At 36.3% G+C, this 22,544-nt stretch overlaps 2 protein-coding genes across 8 annotated transcripts in view; one reads left to right on the forward strand and one right to left on the reverse strand.

Annotated features, from left to right (window-relative positions):
* LOC149788035 (uncharacterized) overlaps positions 1-339 on the reverse strand; it is a 48,946-nt gene extending 48,607 nt beyond the window's left edge. For 2 of the 3 annotated variants that reach the window (XM_089974319.1, XM_089974315.1), the window contains exon 1: positions 253-339. The gene's annotated coding sequence lies outside the window, so the exon portion shown is untranslated. The remainder of the gene's footprint in view (positions 1-252) is intronic. The other variant, XM_089974318.1, reaches the window with a different exon arrangement.
* A 3,134-nt stretch (positions 340-3,473) lies between these two features.
* Positions 3,474-20,852, forward strand: LOC149788036 (uncharacterized). Of its 5 annotated transcripts, none has more exons than XM_089974323.1 (2): positions 3,474-3,637; positions 17,252-20,852. In XM_089974323.1, exon 2 carries the CDS (start codon positions 17,272-17,274, stop codon positions 19,381-19,383), a length of 2,112 nt encoding a protein of 703 aa, XP_089830449.1. In that variant the 5' UTR covers positions 3,474-3,637; positions 17,252-17,271; the 3' UTR covers positions 19,384-20,852. The 5 variants fall into 5 exon arrangements, with proteins under 5 accessions (XP_089830449.1, XP_089830450.1, XP_089830451.1 ...); XM_089974324.1 differs by lacking the exon at positions 3,474-3,637 and adding an exon at positions 4,319-5,146; XM_089974325.1 differs by lacking the exon at positions 3,474-3,637 and adding an exon at positions 6,265-6,589.
* Positions 20,853-22,544: the final 1,692 nt, after the last annotated feature.

Consider the following 22,544-nt stretch of genomic DNA (forward strand, 5'->3'; position numbering starts at 1 on the left):
GTACATGTATGACAGGTAACATGAAAGCAGCGATACGAGCCCCTGTGTATAGTATCACTCTTCTGCTTGGCTTTTCCAGATTAGGGACCTTACGATGGTCTCTAAAATATATTTAATTCTTTGTCCAAATATATACATTAACAAAATCAAAAGCCTATATAAAAATGCTCGAAGGTAATGGCACTATAAATTGTTTATATTAGGTTTCCAATATCAAAGAACCTCAAAAATAAATGTTTAAAGCACTGTTACCCATTTTCCACATGGCTATAATCTTCATATGGGATGTTGATAAAGCGCATAAGATATTATCTGAAATATTCTATGCGTTTCTAAAACTATGATTAAAGACTGGCTTGTAACTTACTATTTAAACAAATTCATTGACTAACCAAAGTAGTTAAATAACGGATATTTTCAAATAAACAAACACAATCCGGAAAATCAGAGCGATATGTGCAATGTAGATGTTTGCGCTGTTTACGGCTTTATCGCTGTTATTGTTATGAGTGCTTTATTGTCGTAATTTTCGTTCATATTTTCGTCGCAATAATCTTCATCTTCGATTATAACGATAATAATAATCATTATATAGAAATGATGACTTTATTATTATTATTATTATTATTATTATTATTATCGTTATTATTATTGTTATTATTATAATCATTTAAAACAAACATACCTACTATTTTAGTCCTGGATGTTGCAGTAGTAGTAGCAGCAGTAGTAGTAGGAGTAGCAGCAGCAGTAGCAGGAGTAGCAGTATTGCTGCTGTTGTTGTGGTGGTTGTGGTGGTGGTTTCTAGGTATTCAATCGAGTCCCTCGAGATGCCACTTGCTGAATTTAACCTGGATGGACTAATATAGAACGCACACGCAAGGAACGATACTGCACAAGTGCAACTGAAAACTTAAATTCACAAGTGTAACCGACAAGGTGACAAGCATACGTTTCAACAAACTCGTTTAAATATGCTCTTAGACTACATAAGAAATAAGAATTAACACAGAGCAGACATGATTGCAAATAAATTTGAAATTTAGACAATGTGAATTCTGGAAGCAAGGTAAACAAAAATACTACGACACTTTGCATTGATGGGAACCATGGATCAATTAGCAAATGCATCATGTGGTGAAAAATCACATTTAAGCCTTACTCGAGAATATTAACAACGATTTGAAATGGGAGTATGACATTTTCAGTTTTCAAGGCTCCTTCTAAACTTATTGAACTAATCACATGATCTGAAATCCAACATGCCATAGATAAGCAGAGGGCAAATGTCCAAGATATGTTTATAAATAGAACATTTTAAATTTTCAGGCTTCATATTATATTAATGACTTTACTAAGTAATATGTTTGTACATATCTTTGTTCCAGGTGATTTCACAAAAGCTACAATTATCCCGCTGCTGAAAAGGAAAATTGGTTACCTGACGGACAAAAATAATGAAGGACTTATAGCTCTTACGACAATTATTACAATAAATATATGAATGTATTTTACTACAACAATGTGATGTCATAATCTCTTATAATCAGTATGGCATTTGATAGGGTCAGTCATTGGACACACTTTCAAAAGTTGCTCAATATTCAAATAACCGTCTACAAAGTTCATACTCTTGTTAACTGTATGGCAAACAGTTATACTATGGGCATTGGGGAAGTGCATATCCAGCTCCTTCCATGTAACCAATGGGCTGAGGCAGAGAGGTGTTATTTCCCTTTGTTATTTAATACATATGTTTGTTTACATTGAACTAGTTCAAGCTCATTTTCGAGCACATGAGAGCAGACATTTTGATAGCTCTCTGCTTTAGATAGCTCATAATTTTAAGATTTACCGCATGTAAAAATGTAAAGAAATTTCCGTCACAGTGCATGAAAGTAGCATTCATCTTCTACCGGCCCCGCTCTCAGACGTGCATAATAACTATAAATTGGAACCCTTTAAAAGACATCAAAAACAAAACTTGTCCAGATATTCCTGGAAAGTCTGACCAAAACTGGTTATTTTTTTAGACGACAACAATATTTTTTTAATTATCTGGTTGCTTTGGAAACCAAGATTTTCTCACATCCTTTCTTCATGCAGAACATAATATAAATAAATAAATATTGTGTGATATTGCCTGTCCGATTCTCAGTTCCTGCCAGTTGGAATACTCCTCAAACTCTTCACATATTTCACACAAATAAATTCTGACGTGGAGAGCCCGACAAAGACGGTTAGAGAAATGTGATCTTGCGACCTACTCACTAACAATCGAACGTCATTAACAACTCTAGTTTTATATGAGTAAGCTTGATTCAATTCTAAACGGCACAGTTAACTGGCAAAGCTAATGAGTCGAAGCTGTACAGTGTCCTTTGCTTATACAAATCCATTCAGATTTCACATCCAGTAAATTCCTTTGAAAATTAATATTTTCGTATTTAAGTTTAGCGATTATGACAAATTTATTCATTTTGAATAAATGCGACATAAGACATACTTTTATTTCAAAACCAGTCTAAATGGAATTGCACTTCATGATCTAGATTATTGCGCTGATTTTGATGTCAGAATTCACCCTATCTCTAAATTAATAAAATACTTTATAATTTTCAATGAATGAAAAGTTTAATAATGTCCCTAACTTTATAACTTTTTTTATTTTCTACAAAGGATACAGTTGTTGTCTCAGAGACATATAAAACAATGGTAAAGAGGAAACGGGCATATTATTTGATAACAAGTGGTGTGTTTTAGTCGCCATTGACCATTTCACTGACAAATAGATCTACATAACATTTTTGTTGGAGACACATATCTTACTGATGTCGAATCTCATCATCGCCGACAAAATTGTCAAATTTTGTTGAATACATATCGATGGCAGCCGTAATTCCATGTTTACCTTGAAATAAATATAAAAGAACTCATGTCTGAAATATTTTGTTTTGAGAGAGAGAGAGAGAGTTATAACATAAACTTGAAGTAGTCAAGTAATTACCCCCAACGATCCCATTTCGCAACACACGGGTAATGCTTCAAAACAGATTATCAAAACTGCTGCAATATATAATACATTAATAAGTATTAAAACTATTTAATTCTAGCGGCGGTCGCATAAATTGAATTTATTACCTAAAACTATTTCATCCTGTCGGCGACAGGAAAAGATAGTGTATTACCACAGATAATAATGTCAAAGAATCAACACTACCTGTTATTTGCGTTATCTGTCACGTGACCTCATTACCGTAGTCAAACTCTATATTTAGAAGAGGAAAGTCCAGCATACGTAGAAACTTTAACTTCTTTAAATATGATTTTAGTCTTTTTACAATGAATACAGGCTTGATTGTATCGTATTTCCACATTATGAATAAAACAGAAGAAATAAATGCGAAGTAAAATTCATGAAATATCCGGTGTACCTTTAATGCCACTGATATGGCTGACTGAACTCTGTATACATGTATCTATTATTTACGACATAAGGCATGACTATACATCGGCATTTCGATACTGGAAATTAAGCTTGTAAGAAATAAATACACTTGTTGACGTCTGGAATGTTCCCAACGATCTTATTTAAGTATAACGTCAGAGTGACTTTGCCATTTAACACGTAATCAAGGTAATTCTCTCTCTCTCTCTCACACACACACACACACACACACACACACACATACACACACACACACCCTTTTAAACAAAAAAGCTGCCGCTGCTGATATAGATATTTCTGTTTGTTCCAGTAATTTTCGCTTTATTTCGCTGATGTAAATCTTATAACTACTAATAATTGTATGCGTAACATGAAACTGACTTCGCAAGTTAACATGTATCCATGATTAATTAGTGAAAGTGTCGCTCTGAATTTTACAGTTCGTATGGCTGCCACGTAATAAAGCAAACTCCCTCCCCGTAATATCAAGACTTGAGATTCTGGGCCCTCTTCATGAACCCCCTCCCCCCCCCCCCCAAATTGTAGGGGCCGCTGGGGCGGGTGAACGAAAAGAATGTCACTGGACAAACGGTCACGAATACACACGTGCCGGAAAACCACATGACAAAAAGGCACAAATTTAATAATCGCAGTAATGGTGGGCATGTAGGACAAAAAAAAAGAGAGTCACTTTGAATTCTGAATAAGTTATATATTTTAAAAATATAATAGAATCAATATATTCCTTACTCTTAATTATTACTATTAATTATCACAATGAATTGATAACTTCATAGGAAAAGGGTAATTGTTTAGCAACTGAATCTTAGGGGAAAATTGTCAAATCCGGTGAGGGATGGAGTTTTACACCTTGTTAGGCTCATCGCACCCAAGCGTTACGGACCGGCATAAACTGGTTTAAAAGAAATAGTGCCACAGTTATCACAGCAATGCAGCAAGATGCAGTTGGAACCCAAGTCATAGAGTACCATAATGCACAGAGTATTTAAATAACATACATGCATCAGAGACCCGTTTCATGATGTAGACTATTTGTATCCAGGCAAAAATAGGCAATAACACGATCGCATCATGTAAGAAATCATTTGAATGTGTTAAATTAATGAGAGTATGCATTAAAGTATAACCTTTTGAGCCAATTATTTTTCGCCGTTGACGTGTGTGCGAAAGAGTGTAAATGTTTTGAAAATGCGAGTCGCTTGTATACGATGTGTGCAGTGAAGAAGACAATGTCTAATTCTTCCATGGAACAGGATTTAAAAAGTCAAATCGAGCTAATAGTAAGTAAAACCTTATTTTTGCATCTACCACTGTTCTGTAATTAAAGAAGGGATGAAACGTAGAGTCGCAAACATGGTATATGTAGCTCTTTTCACCGGCTGTCACGTGAACGCGGTGTTGTCCCGGCAGGCAAAATTCGCGAAAATTGCACGTTTCTGGGCCTGTAACTTTAGTTTGGTACAACACAGAAAAGTCAATGATGGCTTGATGAATAGAAACATATCTCAGGAGTAAAACAAACCACAGAGTATGGTCGTGTTCCTTTAAATACGGAAATAGCAGAAGGAAATCGAGGGTCATGAGTGGAACCAAGTATTTGGAAGTTACGTACCTTCTCTCTTATATAGGATGAAAGAGAGACTCCTATGTCAGAACGGATCATGGGTGTAATCTAAGGTATTTTTGTCACTCTGATTTTTTTCCTTCAGATTATTGTTTTGTTTTTCTTTCTTTCTTTCTTTCTTTCTTTCTTCTCAACATCAAGCTCGTGTCGAGCACCTATGCATAGCAACAGATTTATCCACACTGCTACGGGTGAACCCATTAGCGGCGAGTCTGAAATGCTCTGAATGATTTTGCATCACATCATCCAATGAACACAGCGCCTCATGACATATGAAATTAAAAGTATTCATCAACAGACAAATGAATGGAGGTGGGGTGGAAGGTGTCGAAACTTGTAATGACATTGATACAGGTTCGCATCCCTCCTCCGCTCCGATTTCGTTCAAGGGAACTGTTTTCCTAATATGCTGTTTGGTAGGGCCATGTTTGGCCTGGTTTATACAGTGATCGAGTCGGCTCGGACATTTTCTCACACCCCTACGAAGTAAGGGCGTCTTTACAGGACCGGAAAACGAATGGGAATGAATGAGCTATGGAAATAAATGTGTGTGTGTGTGTGTGTGTGTGTGCGATTTGGATTTTTAACGTAGCTTTAACAATGTTTCAGTCATATGGCTACGATGTCTGCAGTGTGGCAGTTTATTATGATGTCTAGCACTGGGGCGTCATGCCGCAGACATGTAGCATGATGTCCCACCCAGTCATATTATCATGACACCAGGCCGACCTGTCCTAACACTAACCCATTAATGCTGAGCGCCAAGCGAGGCAGCTGTTAGTACCATTTTTATAAGTCTTTGGTATGAGGCAAAAGAAAAATGGCCGGCCTCTTAGTGTCATGCAATCATTACGTTGTGCACTTATGGGCCAACATGTGTAAATGATTATTTTACATGTAACATTCCAACAGACAAGAAGGACATGTATTTAAGGAGAAGACAATAACAAATGTCGTACATCATTTTACATCATGTCGCATCACGTCATATAACGTCGGAGCCTGGCAATATTGCTTACTGGAAAATAGATAATTAATGTTGTCAAGTGGTACATCCCGTAGACATGAGTCAGCCTGAACACTCGTTAGTGTTTCCGTTTAGCTGTATTGGACATAGACCGGGATTTGATAAAATCAATTGAGCCTTTGGAAACACACACACACACACACACAGATGTTTGAAAAAGACTAGTCAATGATATGTTATTATAATTAGTAGTCTGAGAAGTCAACCCCACCCCACTCCAATATGTGTTGATACTGATGGGCGAAATCTTCCATCTGTATAAATAAAGATTTGGAGGGCTTTGATTCATCGTACTATATAGTTACCTGCATCATAAAAAAGGGATCAGAACACACATTCTGATGGTAGGGTTAAGATCCGTCGTTACGTATGTCTGCAGACTCTGCTTTTATTTATACTAGTTTTGCGCAAAAGAGGGAAACCAACAAGTTGCAAGAAGATTTGAAGATTTGTTTAAAGTAATGTGCAAGTAAGTGTATATGCGGATTCATATATTTTGTAATACTATTCCGTATTATGTTGAAATGGTTGACGGAATTTCAGTCTACATAGGCCAGAGGGTACGATAATGTAAACTATGAACAAGTTAAGCATGGCGGCACTGCGATCAGGTTAGTCTTGATTACTCTCTATAACTCTATGTTGGAATTTGGGCACATTTCAGACAAATTAAAAGATTTGCTAGCTCTCATTTAATAGCAATGATCGTATTGCGAATTTTCATCTTCTTTGTATCATTATTGTTGCTTCCCTTAGGAAAAAGTACACAAGAAACATTTGGCAGTGCGCCATCATGATATCCACTGCCATGGCACCATCATGATATCATTGGCAGAAAACCATCATGATACCACTGACAGGGCACCATCATGATATTCATTAAAAGGGCACCATCATGATATCCTATGACAGGGCACCATCATGATATCCAGTGTGTTCTATACTCCAATCACTCATTTAAAATATATACTTAATGATATGATGTCAGCTTCTGTACTCTAATCTTCTAGCTCATGTTACATCCTCTGGGTGTAGAATAAATAATTGTCTATTCAAATTTGCCTTAACACCAGAAATGTTCTCGCTAACTGCGTTCAAACAATCTTGTTAACAATTGTATTTCGTGTTTAATACTTTATGGTTTCTTTTCTCTTTTTTAATATTACGCTGTAGAAAGAAAAGTGCAATATCACAGTTTCAGTGGTATATTATTCTGAAACTAAAATTGATAAATGACACCGGTTACGAAAATTAAAGACGCATTATTCAGATATGGAATTGGTTCTATTTCGTACGCACAGGATTTAGGAGATGAAACAGTATTCTTGTTCAACTTTAGACAATGTCTTAATCAGACGGTTTATTTAGGACCGGAAATTAAGAACCCAGTCATAATATCTCAGTTTGCAAGATTTGTCTTTATAGCATTCGATAGAAAGCGCAAATGATATGTAACTACGTTATTGACTTATATTAAATAAGTACTATTTTACCACACAATGATTCTTCAAGCCAGATGCAGTATCACAGTATCTGATGCTAATCCAGTTTCGTCTTTCAATCTTGGTTGCTGGATTTTATTTATTTTTACAGTGTTAATTTTATTGTAATGTGGCGCTCTACATTATTGAAATACTGTTATATAACTGTGATATTAAGGGCCGATTGCTTTTTTTATACACCAGTAAACAATTTTCTCTCTACAGCGTAATATTAAAAACATTATTGTTGTTTTTTGGGGTTTTCTTTATAGCACACACATGTGCAATCGGAACATACTCAACTATTTCTGTGAGACAAAAGAGACGCCAGATGTTAGTCCGCGCAGTCATTTACAGATAAATCACAATTATTTTTTCGCTAAAACTTTATTCTCAAAAACGAAGAAAACATAATATATTCGGACCACCTCTGCTATATCTACGATTGGATTTCCTCTACGATTGAACATCCGGATCCATCCCGGCTTTTGTGCAAGGCTAAAAGACACATTTGATATATGTGGACGCTGTAATTCACAGAAAAATCGTACATTTTGTTCGCCGGTAAATTCCTCCACTAGATAAACCCCTAATCAAAGTAGTTTGGCTATTTATGCCATTTGATTGACTGCAGGATTGACTGAGAAGTTATGAATGAAAAAGGTAGTTATATCATTCGTAACTTCTCGGTCAATCCTTATTTCTTAGGTAGCCAGAGTGGTCCAGATGGAAACTATCAACATACATTATGATCTGTAACATCGACATCGAAGTTGCGAATGAAACTGAACAAGAATCAATGATTGAAAATATAGTTGGATACATTTGCAACTTCTCGGTCATCCTTAATTCATACATAACCGAAGTATTCTGAACGGTACTTTAGGTGGAATTAGGTCACAATTAATACTTCCAGTTCAGTACCCAAGAATGTAGTTCTAGTCTATTTTTAGAACATTTTTTCCTGTCACATTTTGGTGGTGATAGAAGAGTTTTATTTATGCATTTTTGGTAGGGATTTAAAGGTAACTGTTTATTCTTGGTAATATGAGCTCAGGGTGTTGTTGTCTGTGTGTATTTCGGCGACAGTGCACAATGAGTAATAAGGCTTTGGTGATGATCCGGAAGTGAAATCTGTGTAATGTTTACATGCTGCTATGTTGACAGTTCAGCATCCATTCTACTTTACTTTAGCACGTTAGCACCTAAGAGTTTACATTTCTCTGTTTCTTTAACACTCTCCAAACCCAGGAACCATTGCCTATTATTTCCTTTTTAGTTGGATGAGTTTTCGTTCAATACAATTAATGTGGAATTACATCCAAATTCCCACCATATGGTGTATTTGTTACATTTAAGGTGACTGATCCAAGCTTGAGTTCTAAAGTTATAAAAGAAGCACACTATCTGATACAACACGGCAACGTTTATCAAAAAATGCAAAAATATGCTTACGCGTTGATAATACGTCAAGAATTTCATTTATTAGCAATGTAAAGCCAAGGAGATAATAGCCCACCTTGGCGTGTTCTTTTTAATAAAGGAAATCTTCGATAAATTGTTTTAGAAAGAACAATTTTGTTATACATATTTGAAAATAAGCTGATTATCACTTTCTATATTTTGGTGTTGATACCAGTATGACATAATTTGTAAAATAAACCATCATATCGTCTGTTGTCAAAAGCTTTCTCTGTGTCTAGAAAATCCGCGTACAGTTTGCCTCTGATCTTCATTAGAATCATAAACTAGATCATGGACTAAACGGGAGGTCATGTTGCAACCCAGACTTTCTGAAGGTATCCCCTGGCAGAAGATTAATTGAAAACTCAGAAACCTTAAAATCATTATGAATTCTTATTAATAAAGTCCTTTGAAAACCTTAAAATTAACTGGATGACGCATTATTGCCCGATAATTATGACCATAATTTTTTGTTTTATTCATTCACTTAAAAACGTCACCATCAGACCTTCTTTTGGTTGACCAGGAGCATAAATATATATCAAAATAGAGTTCAAAAGAGTTACCAAGCTTAGTTCAAGCGTACGTAAGATGTTCATAATTTATGTTAGTTACTCACCTGCCCTTTCTAGATCCAACATTACAAAATACAGATGATAGCTTATCAAGTGTGATGTAATGTGACTCCACTATAGGAGGAATCTTTCCGTCTTCCCACGATTTCTCTAACTTCCTTGTGGAAATCCTTATACATATTGTTTAACTTCGGGACGGGTGGGTTGGTATAAAATTTCAAAGTATAATGTTCACTGATATATAATATATACACAGTCACGGTAAGCCATATGGCAAAATTGCATTTCAAGGAGTCTTTGATATTTTGGGGGGTAAAATTATAGCTTGCTAAAACTGGTTTTAATCTTCCTCTGCAAACTCATCGATCTCTGCGAAGTTTTCGAAAAGTTCTTTTCGCATTTTTGCAATGGGCGAGCTTTTCGATCATAAATTTTTCCATTCTGAACCCACGCTTGCCTTTTGTAATCATGGCTTAATGCAATCCTTTCAAATCATTATTTCAATGGGGCTTTAAGAGAGAGAGAGAGAGAGAGAGAGAGAGAGAGAATGGATTTCGATGAAATTTTGTAACAGGTTTAATTTATTTACAAAACATGAAATATGTATATTTTTCTCGTTATTTTGTTTATTTTCGTTATTGATTAATAAATGGAACTTCATCACTATTCTAGAGAGTGTATCCAGAGTTTGATATACAATCATTATATATATATATATATATATATATATATATATATATATATATATATATATATATATATATATATATTCTCTCAAAATAAAATGACCTTTCAAAGAGTTGGCATTAAGACTATATATATATATATATATATATATATATATATATATATATATATATATATATATATATAATGTCTCAACTCTTTGAAAAATCATGTTTATTGAGAGAGAGAGAGAGAGAGTTGTTGTTGTTGTAGGGTTTAACGCAATTTTTCAGCACACGATAGGCTATACATGGCGGCCAGTATTAATGGTGGAGGAAGAAACCGGGAAATCCCCCGAAAGAACCACCGACCCTCGAGAAGCTACTGGCAAGCTTTCTCACATACCCACATTGGCCGAATCCGAGATTCGAACCCACGCAGGCAGAGGTGAGATGGCAGTGATCTGTAACGGAGAGCGCTTTAGACCACTCGGCCACTCGGGACCCCAGAGAGAGAGAGAGAGATCAAATAACCCAGATACGGGCCACTGACTTTAAACCTAGAGATGTGTTGAAAAGATTAAATCTTGATGTGAGGCATATATGACTATATATATGAAATATTTGTAACACAAGCATATATAATATATGTAATTCATAATTGCTGTCATTCAAAGTATATATACCTCATAATTCTGATGACCTGTATACTATTTATGTATCCTGTGATATTAGTTAAAAATAACTCACTTTTAAATTGAATCAACATAATAAAGTGTCTTGATTATTTACGTCATGTAATAACACTATACGACTCGTAGTCCTACGTGTATTCCTGGCAATTTACCAATACTTGACATGGGGCCGTGCACGGGACAATTTTCCAATCCACGACATCAGAGCATTTCACGAGACAATTTTCCAATCCACGACATCGGGATATTTCACGAGGCAATCAATTTTGCATTCCATGACACTTTATGGGGCAGTAATGCATGCCTAAAATAATGCATATGTTTATAACATCTGACCAGCTGACATTATCCACGGAAACACTTAAACTGTAATACCTTCCATGGGTCTTGCTCCACGCCCCCTCCCCATGGAACACGGGATGTCACCGCCATCCACAAGATACTAAATATATTTTTGTAATCACACACATATGAGCCGGTTGTTTATTTAAAAAAAATTAAATGTCAAATCTTTATGTTTCTAACTATTGGAAATTTTAAATATAGTAACATGTTTATCAAATCAATATATCTGCTTTTAAAGTGGTAGTAATTAAACGTCTGCTGGAGAGCTCGGTTAGCTGTAAACACTGAACATATTTATACCTAATAGGAATTTAGAACCAACATATCTTGCATGTCCAAACTTGGTGACCTACATATAGGTCTGAGTATTACAGTCAATTTTTAGTATTCCACACAACACGTTTTGCAAAGGCTGAGGTTCATAGTATTGTGTGAAATGAAACAAAACGAAACAACACTTTACTATTTGATACACGGATTATTTATCTCTGTGAGAGTATGAATGTGTGTACGTCATGCGATAATAAACAGCTGTATGACCTAAATGTTGAATATTGGTGTCTAATTATAGAAGTCCATTCTTTTTTGTTTTTATTGAACAAGATTTAACTCGTGTAGTGTGGATATGTAACGGATTTGATCAGCCGTAGTGTCGATCGTCAGACATAAATCCAAGTTTAATGAGTCTCATATCCTTGGCTGGATACAGCATAGATGTATGTTATTTTAGGTCATGACTCGTACTGGAAATTCCACTTTAATAATAAATACACTCGAGTATAAATGTATGTACGACATATTATAATAAACAGCTGTCACATAAACCATGGGATATTTGTGCATACTTATGGATGACCATAATGTTTTTCTTTAATTGAAGAGGATTTCATTCTTGTAGTGCAGAAACGGGACGAATATGATTGGCCAGTGAGTCGATCGTCGACAGCTAAATCCAAGCTTAGTCCGTCTCTTATCGTGATGGGTATGGTACACATGTATCTGTTATTTTAAGATATAGGCATGACTCAGATGTTGGAAATTCCATTTTAATAATAATAACACGTGCTTATATTTCGAATGTTATAAACATCGACTTAGGCATAACACCAGATTAACTTTGCGAGTTAACGTGTAATCCATGTTATCAAGGTATCTCTCTCTCTCTCTCTCTCTCTCTCTCACACACACACACACACACACTTTTACAAAAAAAAATACAATTGGCTTCAGTATGACTTAGCTGAAAATAAGAAATTTTTGCAATACGCTGTACAAGAAGTTTTCTATCGTTATCGTTGTTATTGTTGTTCTTGTTGCTGCTGTTACTGTAGTCCTACGATGTAAGACATGGATGCCCAAAACATATATATCAGGGTCGAGGTCTGACATTGTAGGACTACTGTTACTGTAGTTATTTTTGTTTGTTGGTATTGTTTCTTTTCGCGATGTAATATATTCATGGAAATGAGACTAATTATGAATAACGTTAATGTGACCGGTCATCTATAATGGTGTTGAATGACCAAAGTTTGATACATTAGTAACATATTAACTAATTACTAAATATTCCACTGAAACAATGTTACTTATATACACATTGTCTATGCTTATTTTGTTTTTGTTTTGCTTTCTCTAAAGCGAAATGTTGTCGTGTGGTGTTTTGGGTTGAATCTTGTGTCCGAATCAGCTGAGAATTGGGGCACTTTCTCACATCCATACTTCGTAAAATCTTATTTTCCGGTGTAAAATCATCTGTATTTATATACGTGATTGTGCTAGTGAGCCGTTAAAATACATGTAAATACATGCATACATACATACATACATACATACATACATACATACATACATGACCGGGCCTGTGTGACACTGTGACAGAGTGATCTAAATCGCTTGCCTTTACTGAACAATGTCGTTTCACCTCTGTCCATGGGCGTCCGCACGAAAGAGGAAGGGGCACTGGCACCCCCTCCATTTCACCTCTAAACATGATTTGACCTACTTCCGTAAAACTTAATAGCTGACCACTACATGTTTGCCCCCCCCCCCCGAAAATAACTGCGGACAGCCCTGCCTCTGTCCGCCTGGTTTCAAGTCTTCGGCGTATGTCGTCAGTATGTCAGAAAGCACACGAAATGGTAAGAACCCATCGATTTCAATCATCGCTTGACCATTCATTGGCATTAAACAATATAATTTTTAAAGTGCAAGACTTTTGTATCATAAAATGTACAATATAAAACTATTCTGCATCCGTTACGTTGTGAACTGATTATCCAACCTACAGGTACATATGTAAAGGATTCTAATAATATTCCACTCAACAAGGTTGACAGGTCATAAAGGAGAAAGCAATAATAAATGTAATACATCATCATGTCACCGCGCCATGAAGCATCGAGGCGTGGCAATAGTACCTGCAGGAATAAAAGTAAATCACGCAGTCGTGTGTAGCATCTCGTAGTTATGGCACGGCGTGAACACATTTTACTTTCTGTTTAGCTGTACTTTTTATAGCTATACTATCATTTGGGATGAACTTTCGTCAGGTGTATTTCCACTCCTTGTAAACTGCTTGGAAGATTGCCACAAAACTTCGCATACACATTCACCTCAATTTCTAGTCGGATCTAAATGAATATGACACCCCTCAGACATTAAGTACAGTCGTCATGGCACCCATTTTCAGAGATCTTGTTATCCCTTTTCTGCTGAACGAACGGTCATATAGACATAGGGTTTTCACTGTCGTAATGTGATGTATGTTTGGTCTTGTTGCCTCTTGAAAATATTGTTATCGATACGCCTTCTGAATAGATGATCATATTAACATGGATAGATACGCCTTCTGAATAGATGATCATATTGACATGGATAGATACGCCTTCTGAATAGATGATCATATTAACATGGATAGATACGCCTTCTGAATAGATGATCATATTAACATGGATAGATACGCCTTCTGAATAGATGATCATATTAACATGGAGTTTTCATCGAAACACTTGTATTGATCTGTAGCAGAATGCCTGTCAGGCATCCAATATGGCTGGATTGGCACAAGCTTGAATAAATTGTTATCATGAACAGATGGTCATATCGATATGGACTTTTAATACACGATTTCTTGATGGTCATATCGATATGGACTTTTAATACACGACTTCTTGATGGTCATATCGATATGGACTTTTAATACACGATTTCTTATAATGTCTAGTCCAGCTGTTCTATAGTAAAACATGATGTTTATATGACATCAACTATGGTTTACATTACATCTGTCTTGAAAATATTGTGATATCTGCTCATTCTAAAAGGATCGAGATATCGACATGGGGTTTTCACTAAAAGACTTTTTATAATGTATAGTTATCCAAGATGTAAATGTTTGCTGCAAGGGATGGCCACAGACATCGATTATGGCAGCCACAATGATCATCTGGAAAGTGTTATTATCATTTTATTCCTCCTGAACTTGCATCATTTCAACATGTCGTTTTACTAAAATACTTCATATTATGTCCAGTTGGTCATATTTTAAAATGGCACTAATCTGACATTCAATATACACGTTCTGACATTGGTCTTTAAAATCTTGTTGAAATGATGGTCGTTTTAATATGCGGTTTTCACTATTATTGCTTGTGATGTCTAGTTGACCCCATATAAAATGGTGCTTCACGAACGTTCAATATGGCCGCCACGGTGACCATGTTGAACATTTTGTTAGTATTCCTCACAAATAAGATGGCCGTATCATTACGGCGTTTTCACTTATAGAACTTGCATCGGGTTTTAAAGAAAAAGAATTTTAAAGGACTTCCTCCTTGGTTACCCTAGCTATTTGTACTTAAAAAGCCTTGTATACCTTGAATATTGTTAAAATAACTTTTAATTCCCTATATTTTGATACATGACTGAAGGGTGTAATTTGGGATATAGAGTATACAGCTTGGTCTTAGCCCAGATGTGCATCCCTCTAATGGCTACTGCCTCCACTTGGCCATTTCACTTTCTGGACCAAAGAGGTACAGTGTAAGAAGAAAAAATCTCGTATATAATTCATTTATTGCATCTTAAGAAATTAGTAGTGTGTGCTCTGGCAAATTATTGTTCCCTGTTTTAATAACTGAAAACAAATAGTGTTCATTTCTGGAGAGTAGATGATCAGCCATTTCGATCAGCTGTCTATTTTAATCACTGCGTTATTTCCTTAATATCACATATAAGGAAATTCCAGTCACAGTGCATCAGTGCAACATAGAGGCATGCCAATATTGTCTGCATTGTACTTGTTGAAAATGCACACAACTTCACGTTATATACCTGTCCCTTTTACAGAAGTACTTGATAAATATAGAGCGGAAACAGACTTGTGGTTTCAATCTGACATTCCATCTGGCCGGCATGGTGGCCATCTTGAAAACCTTGTTATGGCTACATGTCCTAAACAGATGGAATTTGGACCTGACATGCTATTTAGGTGCATTCAAATGAAGATGTTGATAGTCTGCACTTTGATCTTGATTTGCAGGTCAAAGGTATTGCCTTAGGTATTTAGCTGTACAGGCTTGTGGGTATGATAAGATAGTAGAATTCATTATTTATCTGGTAGTACAACTTGTTCAGATATCTGAAGAACACACTAAACGATATCACGTCAAAAACTTAGTCACCCCAAAGCTCCCCAAAACAGCACAATTTTTTAAAATATTTCTCTATAATTTTCGAATGGTTATCTCTTGACATTGTGTGAGATATGTTCACTGATCTTTAATCTGTGATATCAGGTCAAGGTCAAAGACCATGAAAAAGGATTTTTTTCCTGCACTTGCTAATATCTTGTGAATATTTAAGGTAAGAAAATAGTTTCGTTCCCAACAATATCAAAGATGGTTTCAGGGCATGAAATTAAGTAGAAATGGACTTCTCATGAATTCGTGGAAAGTCCTTTCGACAAGTAGAGCGTCAATCCGTCTGAAACATATCATTTATCGAGAAAATTTTCAAAACATAAAGTTTTAAAGCTCTTTGTTGAACATTATGTGTAGATTAACAGTGCGTTTCTCCGGTAAAATTTATTTTAATCGAATTCCCGAAATTAATCGTTAGAATTAACGAAGACAGAGTATTCACAAATTTCCCATTCAGAACTGCCACAGTTATTTCTGCGAGACAAAACTATGCATTCGATGTATTTCGGAGTAGTAATTTACAGAAAAAGTATATCTTTTGTTCACCAGACATATCTATATAAAAAGAAGAAACACAATCTATTCGGACCACCGGGTCTATTTCTATGACTGTATTGACTATATGATTGATTGAGTGGTTACGAATGATAAAAAGCTGGATCATTCGTAATCTCTCATTGAATCCTTGCTTCGTAAATAGCCGAAGTATTCCGAATATCAATGAAAATGTAATATATTGCAGCATTTTATATCATACCTTGTAAAAGGATCATGAATGACATATTTTTTCTATTTACATTTCAATTTACCCATTTTCGTTTTTGAATGATGCAGTTGCTCGCTAAAAGGTGTTTGCACCTAACGATGTATTTGATCATGTCAGAGATTTATATCTGCGAGTGTTTTTAAAAAGTTATCTTTAAAAAATTATTTGTTTTCCATCAAAATATGGAAGAAAACATTTGTTATACAACATGCATCAATAAAAACTCGGCACTTTTGCTTCAGTAACCTCTTACTTGATCTACTTCTTGTTTGGGGTATAAAATGTTTTAGATACGTCCATATTTCTTTATTGAGCAGAGCCATGGAGCAAGGTTTACCCTCTTTGATATACTTACAACCTATCATGCGTTAGTTGTTTTTGAACAAAAAGTTCTAATTTTAATATTTCGTATGAAATTGGTCTGTTTGTTTCCCTTGCAGGACATAGTTATACACCAGCAATGGACCCAAAAGACAAAAGGTCATTACGCGCAAGCCAAGTTGCTCTAGTCGCAGACTTGGAGCCAAAATATGTACTGGAGTACCTACTAGAAGATGGAGTTCTGACTGAAAACGATGTAGAGTTGATATCAAACGGTAAAACAAGAAGGGAAAGATGCCAGCTTCTGTTGTCGATGCTTCCGAAGAGAGGGCCGTCTGCATACGGATCCTTTCGAAGGGCGCTTAGAGCTGACAACTTATACCCCAATCTAGACGAAATACTCGGTGCTGGAAAAAGAGACTTTGAGAGTACGATGCACAGGAGGAACAATCACGACAATGAAGAAACTGAGGTTAAGTCTCGAGACGTATTGTCGGATGACGAAGAAGCCGACGTTAAAAACGTTGCAGAAGTGCTACGTGTTTGTGATAAGTGTATAGCTTTCATTCCTCAAATGGACGAAGATTCTGAGTTTTCGAACCTTTGCAGAAGATATTGCTGTCTGTTGCTTGATAACATTGAACCAGTGGATATCTTTGACCTTCATTTTCAAGAGCAGATTCTTGGCGATGACGATTTTGAAAGAATCAGAGGAGGTTCTACACGTAAAGAGAGATGTAAAATAATGCTACAACTCCTTGCTGCCAGTCAAAACGAAAGAGTTGTTCCTGTTTTTAAGAACTCATTGAAGAAGAAGTATACCTATATTTTGGATGTAATAGACAAAAGTGCAGGGGAAACAAATCAGACTTCGTCCTGTATGCATGTACAGGAAATAATGGATGGCAGCCCGATTGAGAAACAACGTTCACTGGTACAAAGTAGCGAAAACACCACCAAAACGAATTCTGAGCGAGAAAGTGAGACGGAACACGACCAAATTGATGGAGCCGTGCCTATTCTAAACTCAAAATTACACGGAGAATTAAGATCTCAAAATGCCGTTAAAGATAGACAGAAGGGACATGCTCATGTTATCATTGCAATGTCTTCAGACTCAGATATAGATGAAAATGTTCTAAAATCGAGAAGGAAGTTGAGAAAAAAACAGAAAGGCACCAAGGTTGACACAGCGTGTAACTATCAAAATACAGTTACAGATCAAAGCGAGACTAAAGTGTCAAGTATATTGACAATCCATCCAGGAGCCGTTGCTCCGTTTCAGTTACCCAACAAACGTCTTGTAGTCACTTTTAACTTTCTCAGCACTATGATCAACCAAGGAAATTTTGAAAAATTCGAATCGCTGTCATCAGACCTTCGAACAAAATATCACCGAGAACCGGATATGCAGTGCCTACTGGGATATCTCCATGCCAGTAGAGATCTGTTTAGAACAGACTTCGAATCTGCAAAGAAACACATCAACTCTTCGCTTGAGATCGCCCCTAAAACCAGTAATCCAAAGTACTTTACTTTGGAACTATTCACTGCAAAAACACGAATGTACATCACACAGAAGAAGCTAGAAAAGCTGCAAGAAACGCTAGATGATGCCAAGATGATGATCGAGACCGATCCTGTTGGTTGCACTGGCAGGGCTGCAGGATGGTTATACATGAATGATGCTCGCAACTTAACGGCCCAAATAGCAATGCTGAACTTTCGAAAGGAACAGTCATTTCATACATATACCTGGTTGCACGAGAAGGCAAAGACAAGCTTTCAAAAAGCCCTGACAAACTTTCAACAAGATGGAGGAAAGGACGGTCCTTTTGGATTTGGATACGCTCTGTGTCGTCTAGTAATTCTACTATTGCGTTGTGGTGATAATGGACTAACCATGGAGGTGTTGAGTCCACCAAAAGAGGACGTGAAACAAGCGAGTGAATTGCTCGAGCAGCTTGAAAATTCGCAAATCGCCATTCCGAAAATTTTAGAAGTCCACTACCTTTTGGCTAAGTCGGACTACCAGTTTCGGAGAGGAAATACCATTCGTGCACTTGAACATGCGCAGTCTGCATGCGATTTGAGCAATGAATTAAACATGCGTGAATTCACCGAGCATGCCCATAACAGACTTGTATTTCTCAAAACAAAACATTCCCTTATAATAGAAGAAGTTGATGAAGAAGAGATTAACCAGATTCTTCTCGGAGAATCATCTGATACAGATTTGAAAAGCGAGTAAAGCTTGTTAATACGACTACTTCGGATAATGAGTATACACACTGTGTCGTATGAGCCTCTTGTTTGTATTTGTAGGACTTACTCATTTGCAATCTCACTTACAGATTCCGGCCAATTTTATATTTAGTTTACATATTAGTTTCTTACACGTATACTAAGACTATGGTATTTTAGATACTTGAACCTACTCATCTGCTATTGCTGTCAGCATCAAGTCTCTGAATTATACCAAATAAAAATGAAGAAATTTCATTAATTTAAAATGCTAGAATCGCTATATCTTATAATGATAAAAGACGTACTACACGCGAACATCATGTAAAGGGTCCACGCGTCTGCAGGTGAGATGTTTCGGGCCATTCTGATCAAATGAGATATACACAGATCTACGTTAGGTTGAGATCAACATGCTCTGATGACATTGCTATTGATGAATCAAGTTGCAACAATCAGGTTTATACTGTACATCATTAAAATTAGCTGCGTCACCAGAATATATAAGAACAAAACCCTCGATGGTAGCCTTTAGATCTGTATTGTAGATCATTGGACTTGAGATGTTAGCCACACTGCTGATGTGTAACACAGAGATTAAAGTGATCTGCAACAAATATTTCAGACTGTTGAAGGAAAGCGCACCCAAATAAATGGATATGCTGACTCGTATTATGTATTTTAAGATGCCATTCAGTGCATTGTTGTGAATGGTTGAAGGAATTGTTCTTCTTCTTTTCTTTATTTGTGGTCATCGTGCGTTATGGCGGAGTTTGCCAAAGACCTTAGGATTAAATTCCAGACCCAAAATTCCTGACCTATACTGAACATCACAAAAACTGCAGGTGACTGGAGAAAGTTTGAGTTCATTGGATGGCAGTTTTGATCAAATTTTGTAATAAATGCCATATAAAGTATTGACAGTGTTTTTCTATGCAAGCTATAAAAAGTATCATTACGCAGCGAAATTGTACATGTCGCATCGATATGCCAACACAACTAAAAATGATAAATTTGTTCTAAGCTCATCAAATTTAAAATTCATTGACGATATCACCTGTCTATTTCTGTTCTCATGACACCTGTATATTCCTGTTCTCATGACACCTGTATATTCCTGTTCTCATGACACCTGTCTATTCCTGTTCTCGTGACACCTGGGTTGTGTGGAATCTTTTTTGTCTTCATACCCACGTTATGCAGCTAGGGAAATTTAGCTTTTATTGACTCTGTATGTCGAATGACATAAAGTGTATGTTTTTTATATGTCCTTTCCAAGAATTGAACTTCACAAGAAGACTCGTTTGATTATGTTTATTCTCAGCGTTTTCAATGATCATCCATAACAAATCAATAATCAATTAAATTGTTTCAGCTCTAAATGTTTCTCAAGATTTGTTCTGAAGAATTGTAAGGATAGAACAGACTTTGCTGATGTTGTCGACAATAATAATAATAATAAATGATACTGTGTAATTGTAAATTTGCTTATTGGCCCACTGTTGTCCTAATGTAACAAATGTTGAACGAATATCGGCCAAATATCATAATATTTATGATGATCCTTCGTGCCAGCTTTAGCTCAACATGTTGGTTCAAAAGAGGGCTATTGAGCACAAGGATGTTGGGACAATTTAGACACGCTGGAGACGGTGTTAGTATCCACTGGGCCTATGGAAGGCCATGAGCCAAATGATGTTGACAGTCATGCTTGATGTCACGTTACATTTTACATTCTGGCAATTTCTGTTCCGAATATGATTCCAAAATGTGTAAATATGCCAATCCTAAATTCACCAAAAACCAAATCTACTTACATCATATAATATGAAAAATATTCCAGTAGTCGTGTGAAATCCCTCGCCCCCAATATTTAAAAAAAAACAATAAAGAAAGGATCACATACTGAACCTGTTAAGCCAGTTCTCTTTTCCACGTATGGGTTCTATTAATCTAATTTCAAGGTGAGTTATATGTTTTATTTTACAGGTAGACAATATTAAACTTGGCAAAACTTATTCAAACGTTCGTTCAAAGCATATATCCCTACGACGACATTACAACAACATAACATTAGCCTAGCCTGTGGTTTTCCTGCGTAGGAATTACATACGCTGAATAATATTGGTCCTTCTTGTACCTTTCCAACATCTGCAATACAAAAATGCTTCGAGGCTTGTCCAGTATCGTTTACCCAATGCACACCATGTGATTATCTGCCTACGCTGGTCCCAGGGGCGCCCCCCCCCCCTCATAATTTTTTTTTTGGGGGAGGGACAAAAATGTAATGGTCAGCTATTAAGTTTTACGGATATTGGCCAAAACATGTTTAGAGGTGAAATTAGGGGGAGGAGGCACTTGCTTCCCCCTGCCCCTATGTGCGGGCGCCCTTGGTTGTTCCAATGTAGTTGTGCTATATGGGCTTAAACTGCATGCTTCTATCAAACAAAGCAAGCGTTCGAGCACATGTAAAGTTCATGAAAAGGGTTATATTGCATAAATCGAGTATAAGAGCATACGATCCCCACGGACCTATACAAAATAAGGTTTTATTAAATAAATGTATCTGGAACAGTTGCACCTAATTCAGGTCTACGTTTTTGGTATTCAACAGACAATAATAATAAACAAAGATAGCCCACGGTTTCTATTTTTTTCCTTCAGACAATCGCAAAGAACACAAATATTTACATCCACTGATAACATGTACTAATTGTAAGGAATCAACACGAGCGCACGTTTATCTCTGACAAATAGTCATACTAGGTTGTATTTGTACACAAGTGAAGGGCTTTAAAAACAAGCCCCCCTCTAGAGTGTTATGAAAAGGGAGTGTATTGAAATGTTGCTTAGGAACCAAACATGAAAGTTATATAAGTGCAATAAGTGAATGCATGCATACTAATCATGTATGTTATCTATTACGATAAGTGAGTACATGAGTAATAATGATGTGACCGAGAAATGTGACGCGGAAGTAAGTACAAAGTGAATGACACGTGGACTTGTTAAATGCGCGTGGGAAGAATGACGTAGCCAAATTACCGTATACAGTAATAACGGAGACGACTTCATCGGTTATGTGTGTGTGTGTGTGTGTGTGTGATTTGGAGTTTTAACGTAGCTTTAACAATGTTTCAGTCATATCGCTACGATGTCTGCAGTGTG

Source organism: Sinohyriopsis cumingii, chromosome 11 (genome assembly GCF_028554795.1).
Source record: "Sinohyriopsis cumingii isolate HCF-2022 chromosome 11, ASM2855479v2, whole genome shotgun sequence".
NCBI lineage: Eukaryota > Metazoa > Mollusca > Bivalvia > Unionida > Unionidae > Sinohyriopsis > Sinohyriopsis cumingii.